This window comes from Temnothorax longispinosus, chromosome 12, assembly GCF_030848805.1.
Source record: "Temnothorax longispinosus isolate EJ_2023e chromosome 12, Tlon_JGU_v1, whole genome shotgun sequence".
Taxonomy (NCBI): domain Eukaryota; kingdom Metazoa; phylum Arthropoda; class Insecta; order Hymenoptera; family Formicidae; genus Temnothorax; species Temnothorax longispinosus.
In genome coordinates, this window is record NC_092369.1 from 6,981,199 (window position 1) to 7,007,890 (window position 26,692).

Genomic DNA, 26,692 nt, shown 5'->3' on the forward strand with positions numbered 1-26,692 from the left:
AAACCTTTTACGCCGGACTGGCAATATTTATAACAGGTATTTATTACAGAAGTGCAATGTATGCAATAAAGTAAAAGAATATTTTTAAGATAATTAAAAGGCTATTAACGTCTGAAATATTCTTAAAACGTCTTTGAAGCTAGTATTTGGCTATTATTTGTTCTTCCTCGGAATAACCAAAGGATATCCTAGGATTAAAATGTCCACAAAATTTAAATTATACATTTATTTTGAATGTTCCTTGAATTTCTCCAAAAGGCATTTACAAATAATATTTCGTGCTATCTGGTACATATACAAGGTGTTATGTAATATGCGGACCAGTGCTCGTGGGCAGATAGAGCGGGTAAAATTGATTCGAAAAGTCCTTTACGTTTTGTAAGTTTCTCAATAATTAGTGAAAAATTAATAAATAAAAATATCAGGAATCAGAATGCGTCCGTGCGATTCGATGAAAAGCTACAGCCCAACGTTCACGTTGTTAGGCGCGTAGCAAGGGATTGGAAGGAACGTTAAGTAAATAATAATGGCTATACAAGAGCGACATTTGTGCATCGTTATTTACAGAGCACTTCTCCTAATATTTCGCCACGCGCGTGTAGCAACGTGACAGCCTGTATATGTACATACACGTACATATGTATGTCACTTTGTTATTTTGTCTTATAGGCGGTACTGGTTTTGTTGGAAAAATATTGACTGAGAAACTGTTACGAAGTTGCCCCGATATTTCGACGATATATCTGCTCATACGTTCGAAAAAAGACAAGAGTCCCGAAAGCCGATTAGATGAAATGTTTGAGAAACCTGTGAGTATCTCGGAAACAATATCGGAACGTGATATATATTTGTAAATGATCGCTATTCAAATTTGTAATCCATAGCTTTTTGACCGAGTAAAAAATGAAGTACCCAATTTCCGCAGAAAAATCGTACCTATTATAGGCAATCTTGATACAGAAAACTTCGGATTATCAGAAAATGATAAGAACATACTGATAAATCAGGTAATTAATTCAGATTATCAATATCATTAAATCGTCTATACTACTACATTCTAATACAATAAATAATGTATTGCATATATATTTATAAAAGCATTACATTTTCCATATATTTAATTATAATTATTGATGCAATTAGAAATAAATTGTGCACCTTTTTCTAAATGTCTTTCCTACTTAAAGCATGTATATTTATTATAGGTATCCATAATTTTTCACATGGCAGCAAATGTACGGTTCATCGAGAACATCAAAACTTCTACGATAATAAACATTAATGCTACCGCTACCATCTTAAAGCTTGCTAAGCTCATGCCAAATTTAAAAGTAATTCCTTTTATCTAATGTGTGTTCTAGTAATAATAATTGGCAAAAATTATTTATATTTTGCATTTTCACTAATTTTAAGAGAGAAACGTAAATTACGCTTAATGTTTATCTTGCAGTCATTTATTCACGTGTCAACAGCCTATGCGAACTGCCATGTGAAACATATCGAAGAGCGGTTCTACTCATATCCCATTAATCACGAAGACCTTATCACGTTCACACGGAACTTACACGAGAACATAATTGAGGAAAAAATATCTAGGTAATTCTTTGATGCTTAATATAATAAAATAATTAAATGTATATTAATAAAGAAAGATAATCTATCGTTTGGCTAGAATCAGTTCACAATGGCCGAATACATATACATTCACGAAAGCGATTGCGGAAGGACTTCTCAGAGACGAAAGCGGAAATTTGCCAGTAGGAATATTTCGACCTGCAATAGGTAACAGAATAATTATAAAAACTAGCAATTTTTTTTGCTAAAGAATTTATTAAATAACATTTATATTTAATTATTTTCAACTTTTTTGCATAATTATGTGCTATAAAATTCTATAATTGTAAAATAATAATAAACAAGCACGGATGTGTGTGTGTGTATGTCGCGTTTAGCTAACAATAAGTTTGATTCTCGCGAATCTACATAACCAGGAATAATTAAGATTTCTTTCAGTTTTATCTAGCGCCGAGGAACCACTTGTCGGATGGATAGATAATATGTATGGGCCACAAGGTGTTACGGTGTCCTGGGCACTTGGTTTCACAAGATTTCTTTCTTGTAATCCCGATGTTAAGGCAAATATAGTGCCCGTCGATTTCACGGTAAATGCTTTGATCGCTAGTGCTTGGAACGTCTATAATCAATTCAGGTATGATGAGATATTTAACCAACATCTAATTCACATAAAATTTTACTCCTATTATTTTTTAGGACATCAGATTAGAACATCAGTTAATGGCATGATAATGGTTTAACTTTATAAATTGTTTAGATTATCTTTTAAACATAATTTTTAATGACCTATTATACATATATATATTATTTCTTAATGCTTGTTACAAACTAACATCATGAAGATATAACAATTACCTAAATATGAAAGGTAACATATCGAAATAGCAAAAGAATTAGTATTCAGTTGCTATTATCATTTAACTGCAGAATATCAGAAAAATATTCTATAATAAAACTATTCCAAAATACTATAGTTTATGGGGGAGAAAACATATTTTTAAATAGCATGATACACTCGGGCGAATATGTGTATTTAAATATATTAGCTTACAATATTAGGTATTACCGTAATCACAGAACATTAGCATATGATTATAAATGACTCTGATATGTAAAAAAGTATAATGTACAACATAATTATGTTTAAATAATTTTATCTTGTAGGAGAGGCAAGAATACATTAATTTATAATTTCGTGTCACCAGTCGATGGACCTACTTGGAATGAATACCGTAATGCATTTGTCGACACAAATAAGACGTACCCCTTATATAATGCCAAATATTTTCCTTTTATGATATACGTCCAACACAAAATACTATACAGAATTTGCGTTTGGCTTGGACATTTCCTCCCAGCTTTAATTATAGATGCTATAAGCATCTGTATAAATCGTAGCCCAAGGTATCATCACGTAAATTTAAATGTCGTTTCTCTTACTTGAAGCATATATTATATAGTTTGTATCGAAACCAAATAAAATTTTATCTATAATATGAAAAATTATAATGGTTTTATATGCATTTCAGAATGTGGAAGTTATGTAAGAAGGTCGACAAATTTTCTAACGCGATTGAACCATTTTGCACAAATGAATGGAGTTTTTCAACTGACAATGTTCAAGCGATGTGGAGTCGTTTAAGTAAGAAAGATCAGAAATTATTTCAATTCAATATGGTTGGATTTGACTGGACAAAATATTTATTTGATCATTATATGGGCATGCGTCTCTATCTTCTAAATGAAGATGACAGTACTTTAGAAATTAGTCGTATCAGGTATAAAAGGTAACAGATATTTTTTTAATTTTTGAATGATTTTGTTAGGTTAAGTTAATTTTTATTAATAAAAAAAATTCTTTAATTTTAGACTTTATTGGATACACCAAATACTCAAAATTGTTTTTGCCTTTGCCGTTCTTTGGATTGTCTGGCTCGTATTTACAATTATATGTACATAATTTTTACACGTTTGTTTTATATGTATGTTTCATATGTATTAGTTTCCTTTATATTGAACACATAATTTAAGGAATTTCTTTCTAATGTTGCATGTATATCTTGCCAAATATATAACTCAAAGTAACTTTTATACTAGTTTAGTTATTATCAATTATAAAAAGTTGTTAACAGATAAATTAAGAATTTAGACCGTCATGCTATACAATCAAATTAGAATAAAATGTCATTTACAGTCAGAGCTTGGATCTTAGTAGCCTAATATTATTTCTGTGTGTATACATACACATATTTTCCAACCTTTTGTTAGTAAAATCCCTTCTCTTTTTGCAATAAATTCTTTACATAGTTATTTAGATGCTTAGCATTAAAGTTAAATCAATTTAATTAGAAGGGAGAAAAGGGATTTTATTACTCCAACGGGAACTGTATTGTATAAGTCTGATTTAGTCGGAGCGCAATTTATTAAGGTTGGAAAGTATAATATGTGTATGTGCGTGTGTGTGTATGTGTATACACACAGAAATAAGATCCAAGTTCGGACTGTAAATGGCATTTTATTCTAATTTGGTTAACAAATAAAGCACGGTATGTAAGACCGTGGTAGGGAAATAAGCGTAGGTTAGGGGCTTAGCTAAAACGTAGGTAGGGAATAATTTGTAATTCTTTTCAGAAATTACATTTTCATTAAGCAAGAAAAGTCAAGAAACATTTCGACTATATTGCAACAACGTCGTATAAAATTAATGCAATATAGCTGAAATGGCTTCTTGATTTTTCTTCTTTATCGACGCGTCGTCTTGCGCGGTGCGCCTTGCGGGGATACTGCACTTTCTGCGCCTAAAACAAAAGTAGGTGCCACAGCTGTTTTCTGATTATACAAACAATTTATCGTAATTTCGTCAAAGATATACGTGCATGAATGTTCACGAGTCGCCCGATGATTCTGAGATACGGATAAAGATTGCAGACAGCTGCAACAGCATCCTGCAAAATTATCGTCTGAACTTTAGAATCATCCATATAGATGTAAACAATTGTTATGCTAACATTTGTTGATCGACATTGAATATGACGTGGTAAGTAACTAACTTCCAAAATGCGTCGATGCTTCAATATCTGTCTATCAGATCGCGAACTTACATGAGATATGTATATTGTGCGAGCAGGAATCCTTTGAAGAAGAACTATTTGACCCAGAGGCCAACTTCTGCGTCGCCACTTTTGTCTTATACGGAAGATAAAGAATTGGACGTTGTTGTCCAAAAGCTCATCTAGTACGTACATTCGATAAAATTGTTCTGTATTAAAAAGTTTGTACAGTGCGACCTTTTGTACTTTTGTCAAGTGCAATTGCTTTCGACTGTCTTTCTCTGAACTAGATTTTTATGCATCGCACTTGTTACTTAAAAAGATATTTGAATGTATTACAATATCGGTTTTCTTTCCAAGTGTTGAGAGCGCGATAAGAAAGTTGACCAAGGAGATGAAGAAATATATAGGAGCTCTGACGAATCTAGACAGAGCTGATCAACGATTAAGTACAAATCTCATCAATTGCGGGCTAGCACAGAATAATGATGAATGTAGAAAAATAGTGGAAGAGTACTATTCTGTTGCTACACAAGTAAGTTAACATGTTTATACCTGTAATGACGCTAACATTTCCCTTCGGGATACTATAATTCACGCTAATCACACTGTCTCGCTGTCAGGTGGGAAAGAACGTTCAGGAAATCAGCAGCTTGTGCCATAAGACATTTATCGAACCTCTAAAAAAGTTCAGAAATGAATTTATCACCATTGCTGCAGCGATAGCAAAGCGTGAGGAACTAGTAGCTACGTGGAAATACGTGTATAATCGTGTAAAAAAATTACAAGAGAAAAAGGACAGGACTGCGAGCCACATCGCGAAGCTGGAGAGAGAGCGACGAGCGGAGGAGGCAGCTGCTAAAGAGTTGAAGACTATACACGCTCAGTTACTCACGGAATTACCCACGTTTCTCGGGAAAAGATTGGAATACATCAATCCGAGCATTCACGCAGTGATCACGATACAATTAAATTATTACGGGCACGCGACACAGTTATACACGCAATTAATGCCTATTCAATGTTCTTCTGAATTCACATCGAGCATGATACCTGAGGAGGAACATCAGCGAATTATTAATACTGAATTAAATAGACTGAGAGCGTTAACTATAGTAAAGGACCATTGAACAAGTACAACACGTTCCTCTAAAAATTTCTAAAACTAACATACATAGAACATATGTTTTTTTTTACAAAATCATTTTCACAAAAATGTGTTTTTATTCGTTAAAGTTATTGGTTCGAAATAATTAATCAGAGGAGTAGAAATTATAAGAATGTTTATTTCTGTGGGATGATTAAATAACAAAGTAAAGATGTTCATTGCTTGGCAGTATGTACATCGTCTAATCTTTTGCGTTTGCGAAAATGTGCCGCTTTAAGATGGAATCATTCCTCGGTTTCTTTTAATCTGGGCACCTATGCGCCGATTGTGATTGCCTTGTGAAGCTTTGTTTATATTTTTCTTCCTATTATTAGTCGGGCCGTTCTTGTCTTGCTTTTGACCTGTTGGCTTGCCTTAAAAAAAATAAAAAATTACAATTTAAAATCTGAATATAACTCAATGAATGCAAGTTTCATTGAATCGTCAAATGTTACCAAAGCTTTTCAATCGGTAACATGTGAACAAGTAAACAGATCAATAATCAAACAAAAGATGAACGCGATTAAAGTGATTATTTGTTAAGCACCTAGTTAAAAGTATTAAATATACTTTATAAATATACTATATAATTAATGTTATTGCAGATACCATTCCGAAATGTAATAGATCACTATTTCATTGCACATAATATGTAAATACAAATAATATATTTCTATAAGTTGAAACAGCGATTTTGTACATTTGTCGAATAAAAATTAAAGTATTTTATTTTGTATCTGTTATCGTATGTTTTAATAGCTTAATAAAACTGTAAATGGTTTTAAAGAAATTTAATAAATTTGCAATTTACCGTTTACATCGTGAGCATTTCTGCCATCTCTTACGGATTGTCTTCGCTGTTCAGCTTTAGCGCGCAATTCCGCTGGATTTTGTATGAAATGGTCGTTATTCTGTACAGGTTTCTCTTCTTCATTCTCATCGTCATCCTCCGAGCTAGCATTATTTTTATCGCGTGTTTGAAATATCTGCGTAACAAATTTGTTGCATAGAAAACAAAATTCACGTAAAATTATAAATTAAAGCTAAAGAATATTTAAACTAACCCTCGGAGTGGTGAAAGGCCTAACGTCTATTTCTGTGGAATCGTCCGGTGCGCTACCACGAATGTCATGACTATCATATGTGTCGTCATATTCATCATCGTATTCATCGACGATAAGGCTGTACTTTTCATAAATATTCCACGATTTCTTAATTTCAGACTTGTCATTCAGCATTTCATTAGCATTTCTGTATCTACCTTTCCTAGAAAAAAAAAGGTATATTTAATTATAACAGGACTGTTAAAAAACATGTAATTTTGTACAAATTCAATGACTTACTTTTTCCTTGTCTCCGACTCTGCAAAGTTCTCTGTCAAAATTTCGAATTCAGTGTTGTAAGAAATATCTAATTCTTGAAAATTGCTGGCCAGATTTACAACAGCAGGTGCCGCAGCAGCCGACGTTTCCTAAAATAATACATAATGCAGATTAATTTTCGCTATTTTGGCTTGTCATATAGCACAAAAATTATTTTATCACTTACCATTGGATCTGGTGGTATATATGGTATTGTCTTATCAAATTCTTTCAAATTACGTGGTAAATCATCCTCCAAAACTGCATTTATCACAGATTCAACGTTATAATTATAATGCTTTAAACATAGCTGAAAGTTTTAGATTGCACAAATTTATAAAAATGCTATTTAATATATCCTTTATTTGGAAAATTTAATGTTTTGCTTTTCGTCCATTATTTCTATTTATAAATTAATAAACTTAATATATATACAAATATCTTACCTGTATGAAACCTTCACCATAGTCAAAATTGCACAAAACTTCTTTTACTTCCGAGATGAGAGCCATTATGTTGAAAGGATCTTCTGAAGCAAAGTCCATCTTATTGTTTACGCAATTCACATCGTTGGAATGTTTTTTTTGTTGATTGCTTTGAACACCGCTAGATCCAGCAACAGCCATCTATAATGTAGTACATAATGACAGAAAGTTTTTAAACAACCTATGCATATATTTGCAAGATTGTTACTTACATTAGTATTATTGAGAGATGTACTAGCTGACGTCTTAGTATCTCCAATTGATGCATGCAATGATTGTAATATATACTCGCATTTTATTGTATCACTGATCATTGAATACGTAAAGGAAATTAAAATTTAAAAATCTCTCTTTGTATAATTACAATATTGTAATTTCTTTAAAAAAAAGGATACACTTCAGGACAAAGTTTGGTCATATTTTTTAGATCAATATCAATCGGGTAAAACTGATGATAATCTATAATGAATTCTTTTTCAGATATAGCATTTATTAGTAAATTTAAATATTCATCTATGCAATTTCTTATCTCGTCTTCCGTTATTGTGTTTCTGCAGATGTAACGTTAGTAAATAAATCTTTTAATCAGGATGATCCATATAAATTACTTTTATAAAGTGGTTCTCTTTCATACTTACAGCTTTTCCTGAATATTTAATATAGGTTCATAGATAATAATTCGATAAACGTTTAACATTTCCACTCTGGTTACATCGAGACGATGTTTCAATTCAATGTACTTTGGCATACTTTCCTCGTTATATGCTAACTTATCTAACTTTTTATACATCTCAGGTATTGTACTTCCATATAATGAAACTATCCTAGCAAACAGAAACAATATAGTGGCACCAATATAAAAATATCGCATAATAATATATTGCATGTTTGAACAAAGTGTATAGGTGTACAAATAAGAGAACTTAGATTTAGTCAAAACTGTTAAGTATTAAACAAATTGGTTTAATACTCAACAGTTGAGCATCAATGTGTTGCCGAAGTATTATAAAATCTGTTACATTAATTAAATGCCAATAGTAAAAGAGTGTTTATTCACTTGTTTATGAAGTCATCTGTGTGAAATGTGGCAGTTACTGGAGAATAGCTTCTTAATAACGCAGTAAGAGTTGATGATACATCTAGAACATAGAGTATCAAATCCTCTAAATTATACAACGTCATCTCAATGGAGCTTCCTCTCTCTGAAAGTGCTACTGCTTCAGTCGCATCACTTGGATAATCCTCGAATCTCCGTTCAACATTTTCGAGAGCCTACGGTAGCAAGAATGATTAATTAACTCAACTGAAACCAAAATTATAGCAATTTCCTTATAATCTGCAAGTTTCTACTTAATTTTTGATCATACAATGATTGCTAATCACATTTTTAAGCAAATTTAACTCTGAACAATTAGTTATATTTATTAAATTCATATTTATAACGGATGTTTCTTACATGAATACAGCCAACGATCAAAATATGATACAAAAAGTTATAACAGTATAACATTACCTTTATAAGGCACGGCACAGACTTATGAAGGTCGTCATTGTACATTGGCTGTAGACTAAATACACTATGTACAATTTTTTCCACTACTTTGGCATTTTCTCTACCGTACAGTTGACACAGATCAAATATAATTGGTATTGTAAATATATAATTGTCGTATAACAAATTCCCAAGGAACGGACGGCTCATATATTCTCCCGGACTCTTCTTATTCGTGCAGAGACGTGCAAAGATGATAAGTACGTTATGATGAAGATTTTCCAATGCCTCGAGCATCTTCGGTTCGGCAGGAAAATTTTCTAACGTGTAGAATGGCGGGGCCTCTTGTAAAAAAGATACCAATGTATCCATAATCGAGGCATTGTACACAATGTTGGACCAGAATCTAAATAAAGGAAAACTGCTTGTAGTGTAACTGTTACACGCTGTTAACAGTGTCAAAGCTATCAAGAGGCGTGTTGTACCGATAAAACGGAAGGTCCAGTAACCAATTTAGATCCTCAATGATGTAATTTACAACCTCCAGCCAGCGATCCTTAGCACCCACAATTTCTGACCCATCTTCATCGTATATCTCCGGCACTTCGTAACGTAGGAAGTAACGCTCGTCCGCCCATTTGGCATTCTAAAATTCGATATTCGTCAATACACAGGAACCTGAATATCAAACATCTGGCTCATTTACACACAGTCGTTGGTGTCAGAGTGAAACAGGAGCCATGAATTCTGACGGACACGAATCTTTACAATGCCACGTTACAGAAATTAACGTACCAACGCATTTATCACAACAACCACCCCGTCATTCTTGATATTCAGCTGCAGTTCCTCAAGAGGCACGCAATCCGGATTCTGCTCAACAGAAAAAAAAAACATTCGATTTGTCTCCTTCCCAAAAAAAAGAACACAGATTACAAGCACACGAGAAGTGTCAATTACCTCGTAAAACTTCATGATTTTACGGGTTGCATTGTCTGTCGCAAGAACTTCGTGTGTTGCCGATTGTCAGCTCGACAAAAGAATGGGGAACCGGACTGGGACAGAAATCTTGACTCTCGACGGGGAAAACGTGGGCGTGACAAAAGCAGACGACGGGCAAGCCCAGAGCAAAACGTTACACACTGGAGTAGACCGTCGAGTAGCGTGCCGTAGCGTATTACTCGAAAAATTCACGGCACAGAAACTGTACGGAAAGCCGGGTAATCCCGGCCTGCATAAATCCACGGTTATCTGTGAATACGTGACACAGATGCACAGATGCACACGCATGTATTGTACTTCCTGAAAGCTCGAAACACGCGATCGTTTATTGTCGTTTATCGATATTTCGATATTATTCGAGAGCTATTCTTTATAACTGCACTATATGCACTGTACGAATTGTACTTTCTACACTTGAACAAACATTGGAGAGAAAGAGGAAAGATAAATAGTACGTCAAGAGAAGGTGTATATACACTAATTCAACTATTAAAAAAACAGATCTGAGATTTGCGAGTGAAAAATGTCCGTCTTGAAAATTTTGTGTATTGTTATTTCGATTGCGTGCGTCGCGAGTGGCAGCGAGTCCGGATTTTGCGAGACGCCCGACGAGTGCGCCGAGAATTCGAGAGGATGTCCCGGTCAGAGCCACTTCACAGGAAAACGGTCAGGAATTATTGAGATCTCGCGCCAGAGGAAGTTAAAATTTAGGAATTTGTTTTATCAATTCAATCCTTTATAACTGGAATTTCTTTGCTTGAAGGAAAAAAATTATACAACCTCTAAATAGAAAACACTGATTAAAGTTTCGTTGTCTGTATTTTACACTTTAAATCCATGTTTTTAAATCTCAGTCAAACTTGGTAATTAATTATTTATATATTTATATTTTTCTAATCTCATTGAGATATATTTATTGTAAATTACGTCGAGATGTATCTCAATGAGATCTGAAAAATATATATTTAAATACTTTTCTCATTGAGAGGCTTATAAAATATAGATTTATAGGAATGCAACTTTTTATGTCATATGTTATTGTAGATAATTGTTTATTTTCATGCTTCAGGGCGAGGATTCACGATATGCTTTCTTTACAGTTACATCCTTTACGATGTGAATCCTGCGGAAGGCTTCAATCTGAGGAGAGATGTGTATATCCGTGTCGCCGTTTTTCTAAGAAGGCTAATCGAGAGGGATAAGGAATACCAGTGGCAATTGGTTCTGCCACCATGGGGTAATATATGAACTGTAGATATATTTCATGAGATTTATAACTTATACATGATTGTGCATTTATTTCAATCTCTGTTCTAGGTAATCTGTACCATTGGCAAAGCAGAAATATAGGATCCCAGGAACGTCTGTCCTGGGGTATCTTCTTTGATATTGCTAGTCTGCAACGATACATACCAGTCATGGAGATGTACACATTTATGGAAGGTACATTTCTTTATGTTTCTTCTCAACTGCAAGAATATTAAACCCATAACGTTTGCTTAGGTTTTTTCAAGGAATACAGTCATAATGTAAAACATGAAAGAGTGTTACATAAACTTAGATTACTCAAGATTTAGTTTTTGAATTATAATGAATTATTATATAATGCTTGAGGTACCAGCAAATACTCGAAGCGTATTTTGCTTCATGAAAAATTGAAGGAAGAATCTAACTTTCTTAAGTTTATGCCTTATTTCTCTCAATAACTTGAATGATACAATCTGATTAACATGTGTCTACATAATATTTCTCTTCTATTTTCTAATACAGATTTTCTAAGTTACAGAATAATTCTGTATTGGGTTTCAATCTATTATTTGTTAATGTGTATTAACTCCCTTCTGATTAATGGTATTATGAGGATTTGATATAAATGATTTATTTGACTGTACAACAGCTTGATTTTAGAGTACTCATGCGGGAACAGAGAGGTGCAACTCGATCGTCTGTACATTCTGCAAAATGACGAAGAAATGTTCAAGACAGGTAAATTCGAGGATAAGAACGAACTGGTAGACTGCGATCGTGGCTCTTTGCGATATCATGAATTGGAGCAACATTTGTACATTGGTCCATTCTGGGGCTATCATAATGTCACGGTTCGGGATGTGAAATGTCTTAAGTTTCATGGCATGGCACATGACCTCTCTCAGAATCTCATGCCAATGCAATACAGGTGAGATATTCTGAATGTATTTCTATACTGCTTCTGTAAGGATTTTACTATCACTTTTTTGCTTCTACACAGATCCATAATGTTTGATCGCATGGAGATTGCTTTACACGACGAATACGGATCTAAAGAATACTGGAGGGCTAGACGCAGCATGCGTTATAATTCCGAGTTGTACGATATCGCGGAAAAATATAGGAAAATTTTTCTAAATTCCACGAATGTGAACGATAATACGGAACGACCAGCTGATTGGACTAAAGAGAAGGTATGTTAATTATAATTCTTTTATACTATAATGATAATAAATCTTATCTGAGTTCTAATTTCAGAATCGGCGAAATGCAAGAGGCGGGCCTTATTTGGCGGTTCATCTTAGGAGACGCGACTTTATTAGGGCTCACAAGGAATCAGTGCCGACAATAATGGATACTGCCCTACAATTACAAAAAAGAATGGATAGGCTTGGGCTAACCTTATTATTTGTTGCGACAGATGCAGAGCAATACGGTATATACAGCTTATGTAAACTTGACTTTTGGAAAATTCTATAAATTATCAAATCTGTGTTAAATATACAAGTTATAATTGAAAAAAATATTCTATATATGAAGAAAAATTAAATAACACTTGAATAATGATTTTCAGAGTTCGAAGAACTTAAGTCGTATTTACCTCAGTACAAAGTCATGAAGTATGTGCCATCTGATTATGTAATAAATAAATTCAAAGATGGTGGGGTCGCCATTATTGATCAAATAATCTGTTCGTATGCCAGGTAAGAATATTTATGACGATTTATTTATACCGATTGATTAAAAACAGGTTGTTGAGTGCAAACTACTCGTTTAATAAATTATCTGCAATAAATATCTGTGATAAACTTGTGATACTTAGCTTATAATACAAGAATCTCAGGTAACTTTTCTTTTTCTTTTTTTTTAATTAGATATTTCATAGGAACTCATGAATCGACATTTACGTTTAGAATACAAGAAGACCGGGAAATTATCGGTTTTCCATTAAAAACCACATTCAATAAATTATGTAAGACTGATGAGGATTGTACAATAGATGGATTTTGGTCGATCGTTTGGTAACGGTCTGCCTTAATAAATCAAAATCTTCAATTTGTAAATTTTCTCTTAATTACTACTCATCCCTTTGCTTGTGTCAATTCTAATTTTATTTGACAAATTGTAACAGTAAATTACAATATGTTTCTTTCTACAAATATTTTTTTATCCTAAGGGAATCGAAATATAAATTTTATTCCATATTATATTTAAATCTACATTAGAAAACCTTTCGCACGCGCGTTTATGCGTGTATGCATATAAACATGTTTATATTGCAATATTTTATTTTGTTTCGTAATATTGTTTTCAACCTCGGAAAATTCTGTACTTTAACTTAATTAAGCGCAATTCCAACATAATAATTATTTTAATAAACAGATATATAATATAACGGGATATATTATATAAAGTTGTGTATTGTATAATACGCAATTATTATATTGTATAAAATTATATGTAATTATTATACACGTATTGTATAAAATTGACATGTAATTATACTATACAATATTAATATAGATATTTATAAATAATTATCATGAATTGATTTCTGGGATATATTATATAAAGTTGTGTATTGTATAATACGCAATTATTATATTGTATAAAATTATATGTAATTATTATACACGTATTGTATAAAATTGACATGTAATTATACTATACAATATTAATATAGATATTTATAAATAATTATCATGAATTGATTTTTGCGCTACATTTCTCGACGACTTCGAGAATCGCCACGTCCCTCTAATCTCGAATCGAAATCCGTCGCGAATCGCGCCGCGAAGGATCATGCAGCTATATTCAAATCGCTCCGTATTCGTGTTCGTGTCTTCGTCTGGAAATTAATTCTGGACGAAAATCATCGCGAGTATCTCGCGAAATATCGACCGTTCGCGGTCAACGCGTCAAACATTTTGCACGTCGAGATCGCGATTTCCGCGTCGATCCGCCTGTCCGCCTCTGCGCGCCCAGGCCCCAGGTTATAGACTATGCGTTTCAAGTTACTCCTTCGCCGAAACTCAGCTCGGTGTGCGCGCAATTCTCACCGGGGTATGTATTACGCATTCATATGAGAAATTAAAACTTGAGATATCGATTGACACACATTTTATTGGGAATTAATTAGAATCCAAGTCACGCATGATAATAACATTAATCTAAGGTATGCATAGTATAATCGTAGATTTACCGTAGGCGCGCTCTCGTTGGAGGCGTGAAAAACAGCATGAAAGAGGAAGCAGCGAGTTAGATATTTTCCGCAATCCTTATTGCATAGATGATGGAGAGAAGAAAAAAGGAAGAAATAAGTCGGTTTTTTTTTTATTCTCTTAGAAAGAGATGCTCCTTAACCATCTCACTTTTCTCTCTCTTATTTTCGTTCTTATCTGTCTGCATCATCCTATCAAAGGGATTGTGTGATAGAGAAAATATCTGAAAATATCTAACACTATCGCATATCTCTTTTCTTCGATGTTGTTTAGTTATCCTATAGGTCAGTATAGGTATCTGTGAGCGCGCAATCTATCTAAAATCTACGATTGCAATATTTGTGCAATTATACATCCTAGGCTAGAATACATTATACGTTACATCACATTATGTGTTTACGTCTTTCATATTAATAATAAAACTGAGCTAGTGCATTTATTTGGAATGCCCGAATAGTGATATAATTTTAAAAGAATATATCGTATTTTCTTCGCAGATTCTAATATGTATAAAAAAGGTTTATATATAATTCACCTAAATTGATATAGCAGTACTATTTGTATAAAACGTTGTCTTAAATCCAAAAACGATTTTCCACATGTTCTGGATATGGAAATTCATCTTTTCTACGAAATAAACTGGCGGTATTTAATTATAGTAATTTCGAGTTTGTTTAAACTCCATGATGTCATTGATTTTCTTAAAGCGTGCCTCAGGGATGCGATACCATTCTTCCTTATTGCACCACCTGCTTAATGTATACTTTAATCCCTTTATTTTGCTAATGGGTGACACTTTGGATGTATCAATAGTAACTAATGGTTCACCCTTGGGTTCAAAATTTAATATTTCACTCTGGTCCTTTTCATCTACAGGTGATGCATCTTCTTCTTGCAATTTGTTCTCACGCTTGGGCGACACGTGCACTGATAATGTAGCCCTTTTGTCATAAATGTGTTTCTACAAAGTTATACATAAGGAAACATGAGCAATATAATTTAGCAATTGAGATGAAGCAATTAATAATTTTGCGTAAAAACATTAAACACAAAAATACACATTAGTTCAAAAAATTAAAATAATACTTTAATTAAAATATAATTAAAATATAATTTTAATATCTTTGCATTAATATCTCTTACGTGTAATGTTTTGCAATTTATTGTTCCTTCTTTAGAAAATGATATTATATCTCTTTTCATTCCTGTTGTGATAATTATGCTTTTGACAAAGTTAAGAATATACGGCAATGAGAAGATTTAAGCTAGGTAATCTAAATCTTAGTAAGTGGACAATTACTACTAATTATTTTATTTAAGATTATTTGTTTCTCGGAAATCCACAAGATGATAATATTTTTTCTATATTTTCTACATATTTTTTTTATGTAGAATAATTTTTTTAAATTTTTTTAGAGCATAAATTATGACGCATAATGCAGATAAATAAATGTAAAGTAAAAAATACTGTTACCTTGTAAAACTTAAATAATGATGTTTGCTTTATGTCTTGTATGAATTTTATTTTGATTTTCTGTTGATCACCGGAAAATAAATTGGTAAAACCGCCCATCCAGATTACGTCAGATATATCATTTAATTTTAGTGTCTTATTAATCTCACCATGTCTGATGAGATCTGTCTTGTACTTCTCAAATTCTGTTATAGAGAGCCTAGAGAGCTGTTTAATGTATTTCTAAAATGTAATTATAATGTTGTAAGCGATTAAAAATGTTATAAATAAAAGTATTTGGGCTACAGTATTTAACGAAAACAAGTGAGCTCGTTATAAATAGAGACGATAAACAAAAAATGTGGAAGTTTGAATTGTTTTATCTATTTTTTTTGTTATAGCAGAGAACATATTTTGTGATATATTGCACGAGTTAATTATGTCGCAACTTATTGTTAATTAAACGTTATCCAAGCTTAGAAGTGATACAAGGTACTATTAATTATTATTATTATTTTATTAATTATTAATTATCATGTTCTTCTCGGGACAAAGAGTAATACAAACATTTTATTCTATATTTTCAAATATTATTTTGGTAATTATGAAGGAGAGGGGCTTCCTTACATTTGGAGCTTCCTATCATTTGCCCGATTGTACGATTAATAACAGATTATCGTATACATTATTATTGTGTAACATTTTATAATTACCATCGTAGATGAGATGAATTGTTCGATATGATATTGAACAGCATATGGGTCTATAAAAGCATCAATTACGATTTGCAAGCCTTGTACACCCGTTGCTGTACGCACACACATATATATTTTGTGGATGTTCTGAATATCTTCAAAGAACTTTAAAGATCTTTTTGCCATTATATGGTATACAAGAGCTAATTTCGATAGATTTGTCTCTTCAATTTGATAGTATACTACCGTACACGATACATCATGCAGGGATTTATTATTATGTTCTACTTCATACAGAAAGTGAGTATCTACACAATGAATACAATATATATATATATTATATAGCATATAATGATATATCATTATAGATCATATTAGTTAACTTCTATATATTTACTTTTTAACGTATTTTTGTATGAAATTTATTTTAAACCGCAACATTACAATCAACTTTCAACGTTCTGTTTAATAATTTACAATTAAATAGAGATTAATAATATTTATATATCTTTTTGATAAAAATAAGTATAAAAGTTCTTCTTTAATTGATAAGTGATTTGTGCAGCACTCGTTCGATGAAAATGTATCGTTGTTAATTTAGATTTCTAAGGCTGGATTTTACATCCCACGCGATTAATATTTAACAGGATTAAATAATAACCGCGTGGGATGTAAAATACATTCCAGTCTTAGATATAATCTACTAAATATTAATTCGCTGAAGCCATTTCATTCTGTGACAGAAATCTTATTACGCATAGGATAATATTTTGCCAATAAATATGTATAAAATCAATTTTAAATGTGCAATAAAGTGAATTAATTTTTTATTAAAATTTTTAATAACTAATTTCCAAAAATATGACAAAATTTAAATTTGCATTTTTTAATTTTTAATTTTATTTCTTAATGATATTTAGTTTATTAAAATTTAGACTTTAGCTACAAAAAAAAGTTATTTAAATCTGTTTAATACTATTGGGGCTTGTCGTGAATTTTTAAAATCCTTTAAAGTTATATGTTGGCTTTATGTTTGAACGTTGCTCACCATTTTCTAGCTTGGCTTCGCGATGCTGTAGCAATCTTGTTCGCATGATCGTTGGGTCTTTTGCTTTTTTCACCTTGAATTCCAGAGTATCACCTATTTCTAAGGCTTGTACCTTGCTTATTTCACCGCATATTAAGCATTTAACGTGTAAGTTACTAACGAACTTCTTTATAAACTTTTGCATTGTATCAGCAGTTATATCTGTAGCTATCAACATCATAGAGATGTTTGAGCGATTATAATTTACAACATGTCATTAAATCAATTTAAATCATGATTTAAATCTTATCTGAATGCATAGTTATTTAAGTGTAATGAACGATATATAATTATATGTTAACAAAATTTATTTGAAAGAAGATATATTTTTTCAATAAAACATAAATTTACTATTAATTATTTTTAACATCTTAATAACGAAATATTTTTTTGCATACTTACAAGTACTTGCTTTTAATACTTCATTATGCGGCCAGGATTTCTCCGATAATATGTTTTGAAAGTAACAGAATGCCTGCTCTGATGGTCGCATACGTGCGAAATATTTGAAGGCCTTGATATACTGTAATCCGCATTCTTGATAAGTACGGCTATATTTAATTTAATTTCATACCTATTTAAATTTGTGTCTTTTCTGTATTTCATTGTACCTACCTTCTTCTTGAGGGTTTCGAACTCTTCCGGTAGAACTTTCAAGTGCATTATTGTAGAAATTACCTTTCCCAAATACCCATGATACATTATAGGGACATAACTAATTAGTTCAAGCTAAAGAAAATTTTTTTAATTATTGCCTTTAAAAGTAAACAGTTTTCTTAATTATCTATTTTTTGCATGAAGTCAATTAGATGTCTATTCAATATATAATATTATTGTATTATACGAAAAAGAATTAAACTGCGAATAACAAATGACGAATGAGAAATAAAATTTTGCTTGCAAATAGTCGATTAGTATTTATTCGGTAAGAATATATCTACTGCGAACAAATATATCCAAATGTAATTTTATTTCTTTCAGAAAAATTTATTTAATCAAAAGTTACACGTATTAAATATTTATTATTACATATTTATTTATAAACAACGAAAGAGTTACACCAATATTTACACCAATATAATCTCGCCAGTATAGATTATTTGTAGTGGATTCTTTCTTTGAATATTTTATTATACAATTTGTTTTCTTTAGATTAATCGTGATGGAATTAAAAAATAGTCGGTTATATATTATTAAATTTGGATTATGAGCGACAAAAAATAAAATACATAATATATGTATCAAAGATTTTATTATTATTATTTTACTCACCACTATGCCGTACTTGGTTTTCCTAGTCTGCCATTGCATTTCATCTTTAAGAAAAATCGGCATTTCGGTAGCAATTTCAATTAGTCTGGCAAATATAATGTTTAATATATAATCCAAGGGGTTCTCGTAAGCTTGCGGACTACAAATCAAATTCAGAAAGAAATTACACGCTACGCATTATTGCGATACATATTTATTTGTAACAGATATATTGTTTGTATAATGTTCAAGTTTGCTTCGTATACCTGATGAAATGAAAGAACATTTTAATATGTCGCTGAATTGCGCTTGATTTTGGAGTTGCGTGGGCGTACCAAAGTTGTATGAATAATGTGTCCTTTATAATTTTAGGCATTTTTTCAGTATATAGTGGGATCTGTAAAATATTTTTGCTACCGATATACACGATATGTAAATATGATGTACGACATGACGGGTTAATCATGAAAGATACGATTTCGTGTATTAATACAAGTCAAAGACGTAAAATAAATATTATACGAACTATTATTTTTCAAAAACATTGAAATTTCGAAATTTTATATATAAAAACTATTTTGTATTTTTTATAATCTTGAATAGTTTTTAAATTACTTGTATCATACGCATAATTCAAAGTTTATTAGACTATAATGTAAAAAATGGGGCGCCAGCCCTAAAAAACTATAAAAAATAATTTTATGCGAAAAATATGTGAACAAATAATTTCGTGTTCTTTGAAATTGCCTTATAAATACTGTTGAAATAAATATGATTATATGTATAACAAATAATTATTCAAATTTAAAAGAAAGCGTTATTATTAAAATAAGATCTATTTTTGAAATATATAAATATCTATTCAAAAAGATTTTTTATACAGAGAAGGATTTATTTCATATCTTCGATTCATAAGAAATTATTTTTCTTTGCCTTGCACCACGCTTGCGTAAATAAGTATCTCGATTTGTTTAAAAGAATTTCTAGTTCTATTTCTAAATATTCATATTTTACACGAAAATATATTAATAATAAATAAATTAACGAAAATATCATTGCGCTTAAATATATATGTATATATATATATATATATATATATATATATATATATATATATATATATATTAATATAGTGAAGAGTTACATACATTTGGATCTGGCACAAATTTTAAGTCAGGTACAAGTAATTCTGATCGTTCTTCTTTCTTCGATGGTTCTTTTGACCATAGATCAATTAATGATTCCTTAATTTTACTTTCTGTGTAGTCTGCATTGTCCCATTTGCTTTCTAAAGGCGGGAAGTCGTCGTGAATTATGTAAATTCTAATAAAACGCGGAGATATGTATTCATCTATTAGTATTTCAATCATGGACGTAATATAATCGAACTCTCTAAAAAATTGATTGGTTAGAATATTCGTTGATGGATATTGACATTGGTTCAATTGTTGAACTGTCTTTATAATCCTTTGTTGAGCTTCCTCTTCTTTTTCAAGTCTTCCATATTTTAACATCTGCAAATGTAGAATTTTATGGATTTTACAGGTTGAGTCATTTTTATGTCCCCATCTTTTTTTTTCGTATGCTTCGTACATAAATGTGTTTGAGATAAAAGTTGTTTTATACTAGGGTTGAAACACCAGTAGTGTTAATACCAGTTTGATTTGTAGGTGGTGTTTATAAAGTTAAATCATAAGAATTTTTTTAATGGGTTTATATATATATATATATATATATATATATATATATATATATATATATATGAATTCGTTTATATATTTCCCAAGCGACGTCGAGAATTCTTTAAAACATTATTTATGCTATTTTGTTTTTATTTATTAGAGAAAAAGAAATAAAAAATATATGTTTTGATTGACTTAGTTCTCAAGAAAGGCGAAATTGAGAAAATATGCACGTATGAAAACATGCTATATATAAGTATTTCTCTAAAGAGTTTAAAGTTATGTATATTTGTTTATCTCGTTCAAGTTGAATAAAATTCTTTATAATAATTAGGTACAGATGAATAATAAATGTAAAACGATAATGTACTAAAGAACATGAGAAATGTAAGAAATAAGAAAAAGGTTTCTTTTTCCTTCGTGTATCGAAATTTTGAGAAAAATGATTTTGAATATAAAAGCATAAAAATGTCAAAATTATTGTTTTCGAAAAGTTTAATTATATATCATATTTTTATTTGATCTTTTTAATTGCGAGAAATTGTAAGTAGTACGACAATTTGTCGAAAATCTCTGTATAAACTCTTATATTTCGTTACTTACATTGTTTAGTACTTTAATAAATCGACGGTTCGGTAAGTCTAAGTACTTAGTCTTGAATAACTTAAGATATTCAAAAAATAATTGAACAATATCAGAGGTATGCCTGCAGTATCCTTCTGGCAACAACGTGAAAACGACATGGAAAAAATTTAGATTTCTGGCTTCTTGACATGCACTAATAGAGATACCGTTACACCAATTCTTGGCCTTTAATGTACCCAATAGTGACTTTTCGTTGTCATATTCCAGAAAAAAGCTAATACAATTTACAGCCTGTATAAACAAGTGAATAGTAAGAAAAAAATTGATAAAATTATTAAAATAATAAAGGATTAAGTAAAATTTTGAAAATTTCAAAGAAATTTCTGTGTAACTCTTTTCTAATTACATAATCTTGTTTCTTAGCTATTCTGCCTTTGGTATAAATAAACTCGAGGGCCGATATTCATAGTCGGAGCTTATATTTAAGATTGTCTTAAGTACAATCTTAAGATGTCATGAATCAATCACAAAGTATTAACATCTTAAGACATTACTTAAGGACGTTCACCGGTCCTTATACTAGAGAAAATCGATTTTCTATAGATTTTTTTGAAACTGTGAATATACGTTAATTTAGGTGTGCTTTATTATAAATTTCAGTATCTCTTGCGGTATAAAAATCGAGCCTCATAATACTGAGCCTCAAAGTTTCAACTTTTACTAAATTTTGGTAAAAATTGAAACTTTGAGGCTCAGTATCTCGATTTTTATACCGTAAGAGGTACTGAAATTTATACCACGCATAAAGCACACCTAAATTAACGTACCTATATTCACAGTTTCAAGAAAATCTATAGAATTTCGATTTTCTCTAGTATAAGGACCGGTGAACGTCCTTTATTAAGACGATCTTGAAATAAGAACCAACTATTAATATCGATCTAGGTCTTCCTGCAGCCAGTCATTGTTTGTTTTTGCGAGAGACCAATAAAAGAAACAGAGAAGAAAGTTACAGAAACAGAAAATGTTTGAAAATGTCAAAATTTTAAAAGTCTATAAATATTAAATGTTAACAATTAATGTATATATATAATGACATATAATGTTAATATAAACCATATAATTGAGATATTTATAAAAAAAAACGCTCTATAAAAAAATTATGTTACCCTGCGCCAACAATCTTCTTCTACATTCGGCAAAGGAAATGCAAGTCTCATTAAATTCTTGGTATCACTTTTTGGAGTAATATACCATACAGTGCAAAATCGATCCGTAAATGGCGTAAAATATTTTGGAAGTTTAATTTCCGAGTTTTGTATTTCAGAGAATACTTTGTCTACCATCTGTTCAATTCTACCTGCATCTAAGTATAAATTTATTCATTAGTTTGACTCATTTAATATAATAAGATCATAATTTGTAATAGCTTTATAACTGTTATTATGTATTAACTCTAAAACATTCTGTATTTATTTTTTTTATTTATAAATAAGTTACTGCCTCTTACAATTACTCGTGATGCCTAGTGTCATGATATTAGCGGAGTAATATGTCAAAATGAAATTGAGTAACGTGAATTTGATGTTTTCTATAGACATTTCCGTCAATATTTTTTCCTTGCACAAGCCATAGTTTGAATAAGGATGAGCGGAATTGATCGTAGACCTTTCAAAATATTGAAACCAATTATGTTGCAATTCTGTTTTTAACTTTGAATCCATTATCCTTATCCTTTCTTCGATACAAGCGTTATTGAAGGAAGGAGTTGAAATGAAGAGCTGAACAAAGCGCTCTAAGATTTGCTCAACAACATCATAGTCCTTTGTATAGAAGTAGAAATAATAGGTGGTATGCTCTGATGATGTTGTTAAGGAGATATCGCCGTTATATTTATATAAAAGTTTCTGAAACCTGTTGGACTGTGCGGTTGTTCCCAAAATTATCATTTGTTGACACAAGTTCGCCAATCCTGGAAAATTTTTTGGATCGGCAAAGCTACCTGTAACGACATGTTTTATTTCTAATTAAATGTATGAAATTTATAATTTGATTATCATCAATTAGAACAACATATTAAGTAACTAAAAATATTTTATTAGATTGTGAGACATTGATGATATTTGAGAATGGTAGATATATTAAATTAAAAAATTCCTTTGCTTGCTTTTTTCTTTGTTTGGTTTTTACGTAAATAAATAAAAAGAACAGATTATGCATTTTGAATTGTATGTATAATGTAGTAGTTGTACAATGAATTATACATATACAAGAATAATATTATATAAGTTATATTAAATATATATTAAAATAAAAAAAAAACACGCAGTCAGTATTTACAATTAGTAGACGGATTAATTTGGAAAAAATCGAATTTTAAGACAATAAAGTTTGAGGCGTATAAAAGTTTCTTATATACATTTTTTTTTTTAATCTGTATTTATAAATGTTCTGAAATGTTGTGTCTATTTCTAGATTCGTTCTATATGCGTGTGAAGATGCGTAGAAATATAATATGATGAAAATTACCGATGTGAATATCCAGTGCAACGGAAAACTTATTAGAGACGTTGCGATCATTCATTAATATCACTTTCATTTTATTCTTTAGCGTGAAGCACCAATTACCGTAATTGTACTCAGTTGCCATGCTTGCTTCGATTTCGACGATCGTCTTTAAGATGCTTTTAAGAGAAACGCAAGAGTACTGAAGATTAGGCTATGTGACTGTGTTATATGTGTGTTTGTGTTTACATATCCAAATGTTATTTTGCTGTACATCTCAAATGTTTGTTTGCACATAGCGGGTCCGTTATTATTATCGAATTTGTACATAACGAACTTGGAATCCGCGAAATCTAATGCCACGTATTAAATTTTGATTGTTAATTTAAAATTGATACCGGAGTTATTTTGAGTATGGGTTTTCTTTTGGAAAATACGATACGGTCCTTTTATAATTTGAAATGATTAATTCCGTTATGAGCGATTAAAGAATCGTAATAAAAGTATCGCGCAAAGGGCAGAGGAAAGGAAGCTGTGTTGCGGTTTCGTTGACAATTTCACATTCACTGGTTGGCTTGAGCAGACCTTGAAGTGAAACATGCGCGTAATATGTGCTTAAATGCATCATCAGCGTGTCATCAGGGCCCACATTGCGATTACAGCGGGCAGTTTTTCTACTTTGGTGAAAATTGCCGTGCCTCTCGCGTTTATGCAATGACGCGGATATTAATTACGGAGTGCGGTCGCGGCCCAATAACGGAGAATAATGCGATTGAATTACTTTGTTTCGCTTTCTCGGTATACAACTACAGATACATTACTCGTTTGCCTGCGGATACATATCAATAAACTAATTGGCTGCAAAGCTGAATCAGGATATTATCGATCACGAATGATTTTTCCGACTAGCTAATATGGATTATAAAATATTATGTATACATTATTGGTCCGCAGATTTTACTATACATTAGATATATTTTTAACAGGAAAAGATATAAATAGAAGTCATTGTTTATTCTACCATTACTTAAATAATTATTATATATTTATTGGTTTTAGGTGTCATTATAAGTTTTTTAAAATTATTTACAAATAATATATGTGTATTGTTAAATTATACCAATAGAGAGAGATTATAAACTAATATTTCAAAGCGCACGTCTCTTGTGGGCATCACAATTTATTTGATAATCATAACTTATTTATCTACATAACTTCATTGAAAGACGAGACTGCTCGTCCTATAGTTTCTAAAATATATGGTTTAAAATTTTGGTTAGGCTTTGTTTCGGGAAGCTGTTTGATTTTTAGATATCTGCGGTATCCTTTTACAGTTTTGTGCTACGAAAGAGATCTTGTTATACAAGAAATCGCATAATTCTTGTCTCATTAAGATCGCTTCCGCTCCCTTTCATTCGAGTGAAACGCTTTTTAACGAGGATTCATACGCGTATATACGAAGAGAAAAGTCTCTTTTTCCCATACATGATACTCGTACATTCACATAATACTTTTCATGTGGCGACACGGCAGATGTCTCGCTCGTGATAAACTTATACGAAGATTATGTCGTTTTACGTAACCCGGCCGCCTTAATGTCTTAATTGGCATTCTCCGATTGAAAAGCATTATAACACCATTATTTCGCAATATTAAATTCATCGCTAATCGAAATGTCATGTGGCAACTCCAGGTCTTTGCGTAATTGCTTTATTTATCTTTTTAAAGAGTACACCGTATATATAAGAGAAGCCTCTCTTTTGATCTCCTAATACACTAATGTGATAAAATGCTTAACAATTTATGAAAATTTCGTCATCTTCGTTTCATCCGCGAGAATTAGGGGCAGATAATTCCACGGAAGTTGCGTGCCTCTCGAAGAAAGTAATAGCCGTGCGAAGAAAGAAAGTTTGCACGCACGTATATATGTATATATCGCACCGGAGAACAGAATTTATTTCTCGAGAAAATCGAGAATATCCAATAATGACAATATTCTGCAGTTGATCGCCATACGAAGAGTAGAAAAAATTGTCGAGATGACGTAGAAAATGAGCGATAAATACTTGTAGATAGCGCGTTAGCACGAGCTATGAGCTTTATGATATAATGGAAATAATATATGCACATTGCGTTATGTGCATATGTGTACTAGCGTCTACAAAATAACTTGATAAAGTACGAGGTCAAGTAATAGACGAGCCTAAGATCTCGCAGATAACAATCTTGCGAAAATTCTTGTCCCTGTTTAATTATTTATACTTCCAGATTTCATAATGTGGCTTGTAAACTACACGCGAGTACTTAGCACGCGATACTTAGAATGCAAATAATATGAAACTGCCGTAGATACTAACATGATAGCCTTTTACACTAAATACTACATCTTAATAATTATGTAAATAATATATTATGCTATTCTATTAATTTTCAAAAATAAATAACTGTAGATATATGTATGTATTTTCTTTAAAATGTGGTAGCTTACGTATGTGGATATTTTATTTTTCTCTCTTTAATTTTTATTATCAGAAATTATATAAGACCGTACTTTGAATGTATTTGTGTATTCGCCAGATAAAAAATATCTAAGCATCGCGTTGAAATCACAACATTTTTGCTCAAGTATGGAGTCAATTGTAATTTAACATTAAAAATTCTTCGTGAGCTTCTATGATTTTTAAATGTAATTATATATCAGATCCACATCATTCATTTAAGTTCCAGCGAATTTTGTTTCAATTCTTCGCAAAATTTTAATCGATTTGAAAGATATAGTAGACGGATTTTAACAAAATCGTTAGGGAGAGATTTGACTTCGCATTTCACACAGTTTATCTCAAACATTAATAA

At 31.2% G+C, this 26,692-nt stretch overlaps 4 protein-coding genes and 1 long non-coding RNA gene across 6 annotated transcripts in view; 3 read left to right on the top strand and 2 right to left on the bottom strand.

Annotated features, from left to right (window-relative positions):
- LOC139823108 (fatty acyl-CoA reductase wat-like) overlaps nt 1-4,140 on the top strand; it is a 4,302-nt gene extending 162 nt beyond the window's left edge. The window contains exons 1-10 of one of the 2 annotated variants that reach the window (XM_071795407.1): nt 1-36; nt 670-809; nt 885-1,007; nt 1,206-1,331; nt 1,451-1,596; nt 1,673-1,782; nt 2,014-2,209; nt 2,740-2,979; nt 3,105-3,362; nt 3,445-4,140. The exon at nt 1-36 is cut by the window's left edge and continues 162 nt beyond it. In XM_071795407.1, the coding sequence (XP_071651508.1) occupies nt 1-36; nt 670-809; nt 885-1,007; nt 1,206-1,331; nt 1,451-1,596; nt 1,673-1,782; nt 2,014-2,209; nt 2,740-2,979; nt 3,105-3,362; nt 3,445-3,535 (1,466 nt within the window). In that variant the 3' untranslated portion in view covers nt 3,536-4,140. The remainder of the gene's footprint in view (nt 37-669; nt 810-884; nt 1,008-1,205; nt 1,332-1,450; nt 1,597-1,672; nt 1,783-2,013; nt 2,210-2,739; nt 2,980-3,104; nt 3,363-3,444) is intronic. The other variant, XM_071795409.1, reaches the window with a different exon arrangement.
- A 202-nt stretch (nt 4,141-4,342) lies between these two features.
- On the top strand, nt 4,343-6,508 carry LOC139823111 (bridging integrator 3). The gene is made up of 4 exons (XM_071795412.1): nt 4,343-4,612; nt 4,703-4,810; nt 4,986-5,160; nt 5,249-6,508. The coding sequence occupies exons 1-4, from the start codon at nt 4,605-4,607 to the stop codon at nt 5,753-5,755; spliced, it is 798 nt and encodes a 265-aa protein (XP_071651513.1). The 5' UTR covers nt 4,343-4,604; the 3' UTR covers nt 5,756-6,508.
- LOC139823106 (activating signal cointegrator 1 complex subunit 2) lies at nt 5,892-10,380 on the bottom strand. Its single transcript, XM_071795405.1, has 14 exons — nt 10,071-10,380; nt 9,906-9,983; nt 9,596-9,756; nt 9,132-9,516; nt 8,676-8,890; nt 8,257-8,442; nt 8,014-8,169; nt 7,831-7,924; nt 7,580-7,759; nt 7,321-7,443; nt 7,116-7,243; nt 6,837-7,038; nt 6,584-6,758; nt 5,892-6,146 (listed from the first exon to the last, which is right to left on the bottom strand). Exons 1-14 carry the CDS (start codon nt 10,083-10,085, stop codon nt 6,007-6,009), a joined length of 2,238 nt encoding a protein of 745 aa, XP_071651506.1. The 5' UTR covers nt 10,086-10,380; the 3' UTR covers nt 5,892-6,006.
- Nucleotides 10,381-10,497: 117 nt separating this feature from the next.
- O-fut2 (O-fucosyltransferase 2) lies at nt 10,498-13,423 on the top strand. Its single transcript, XM_071795410.1, has 8 exons — nt 10,498-10,778; nt 11,213-11,349; nt 11,430-11,555; nt 12,021-12,288; nt 12,361-12,553; nt 12,618-12,795; nt 12,934-13,063; nt 13,235-13,423. The coding sequence occupies exons 1-8, from the start codon at nt 10,636-10,638 to the stop codon at nt 13,383-13,385; spliced, it is 1,326 nt and encodes a 441-aa protein (XP_071651511.1). The 5' UTR covers nt 10,498-10,635; the 3' UTR covers nt 13,386-13,423.
- A 4,214-nt stretch (nt 13,424-17,637) lies between these two features.
- Nucleotides 17,638-20,774, bottom strand: LOC139823081 (uncharacterized). The gene is made up of 3 exons (XR_011734687.1): nt 20,216-20,774; nt 18,432-19,464; nt 17,638-18,339 (listed from the first exon to the last, which is right to left on the bottom strand). It is a non-coding gene; the product is annotated as an uncharacterized lncRNA (long non-coding RNA).
- Nucleotides 20,775-26,692: the final 5,918 nt, after the last annotated feature.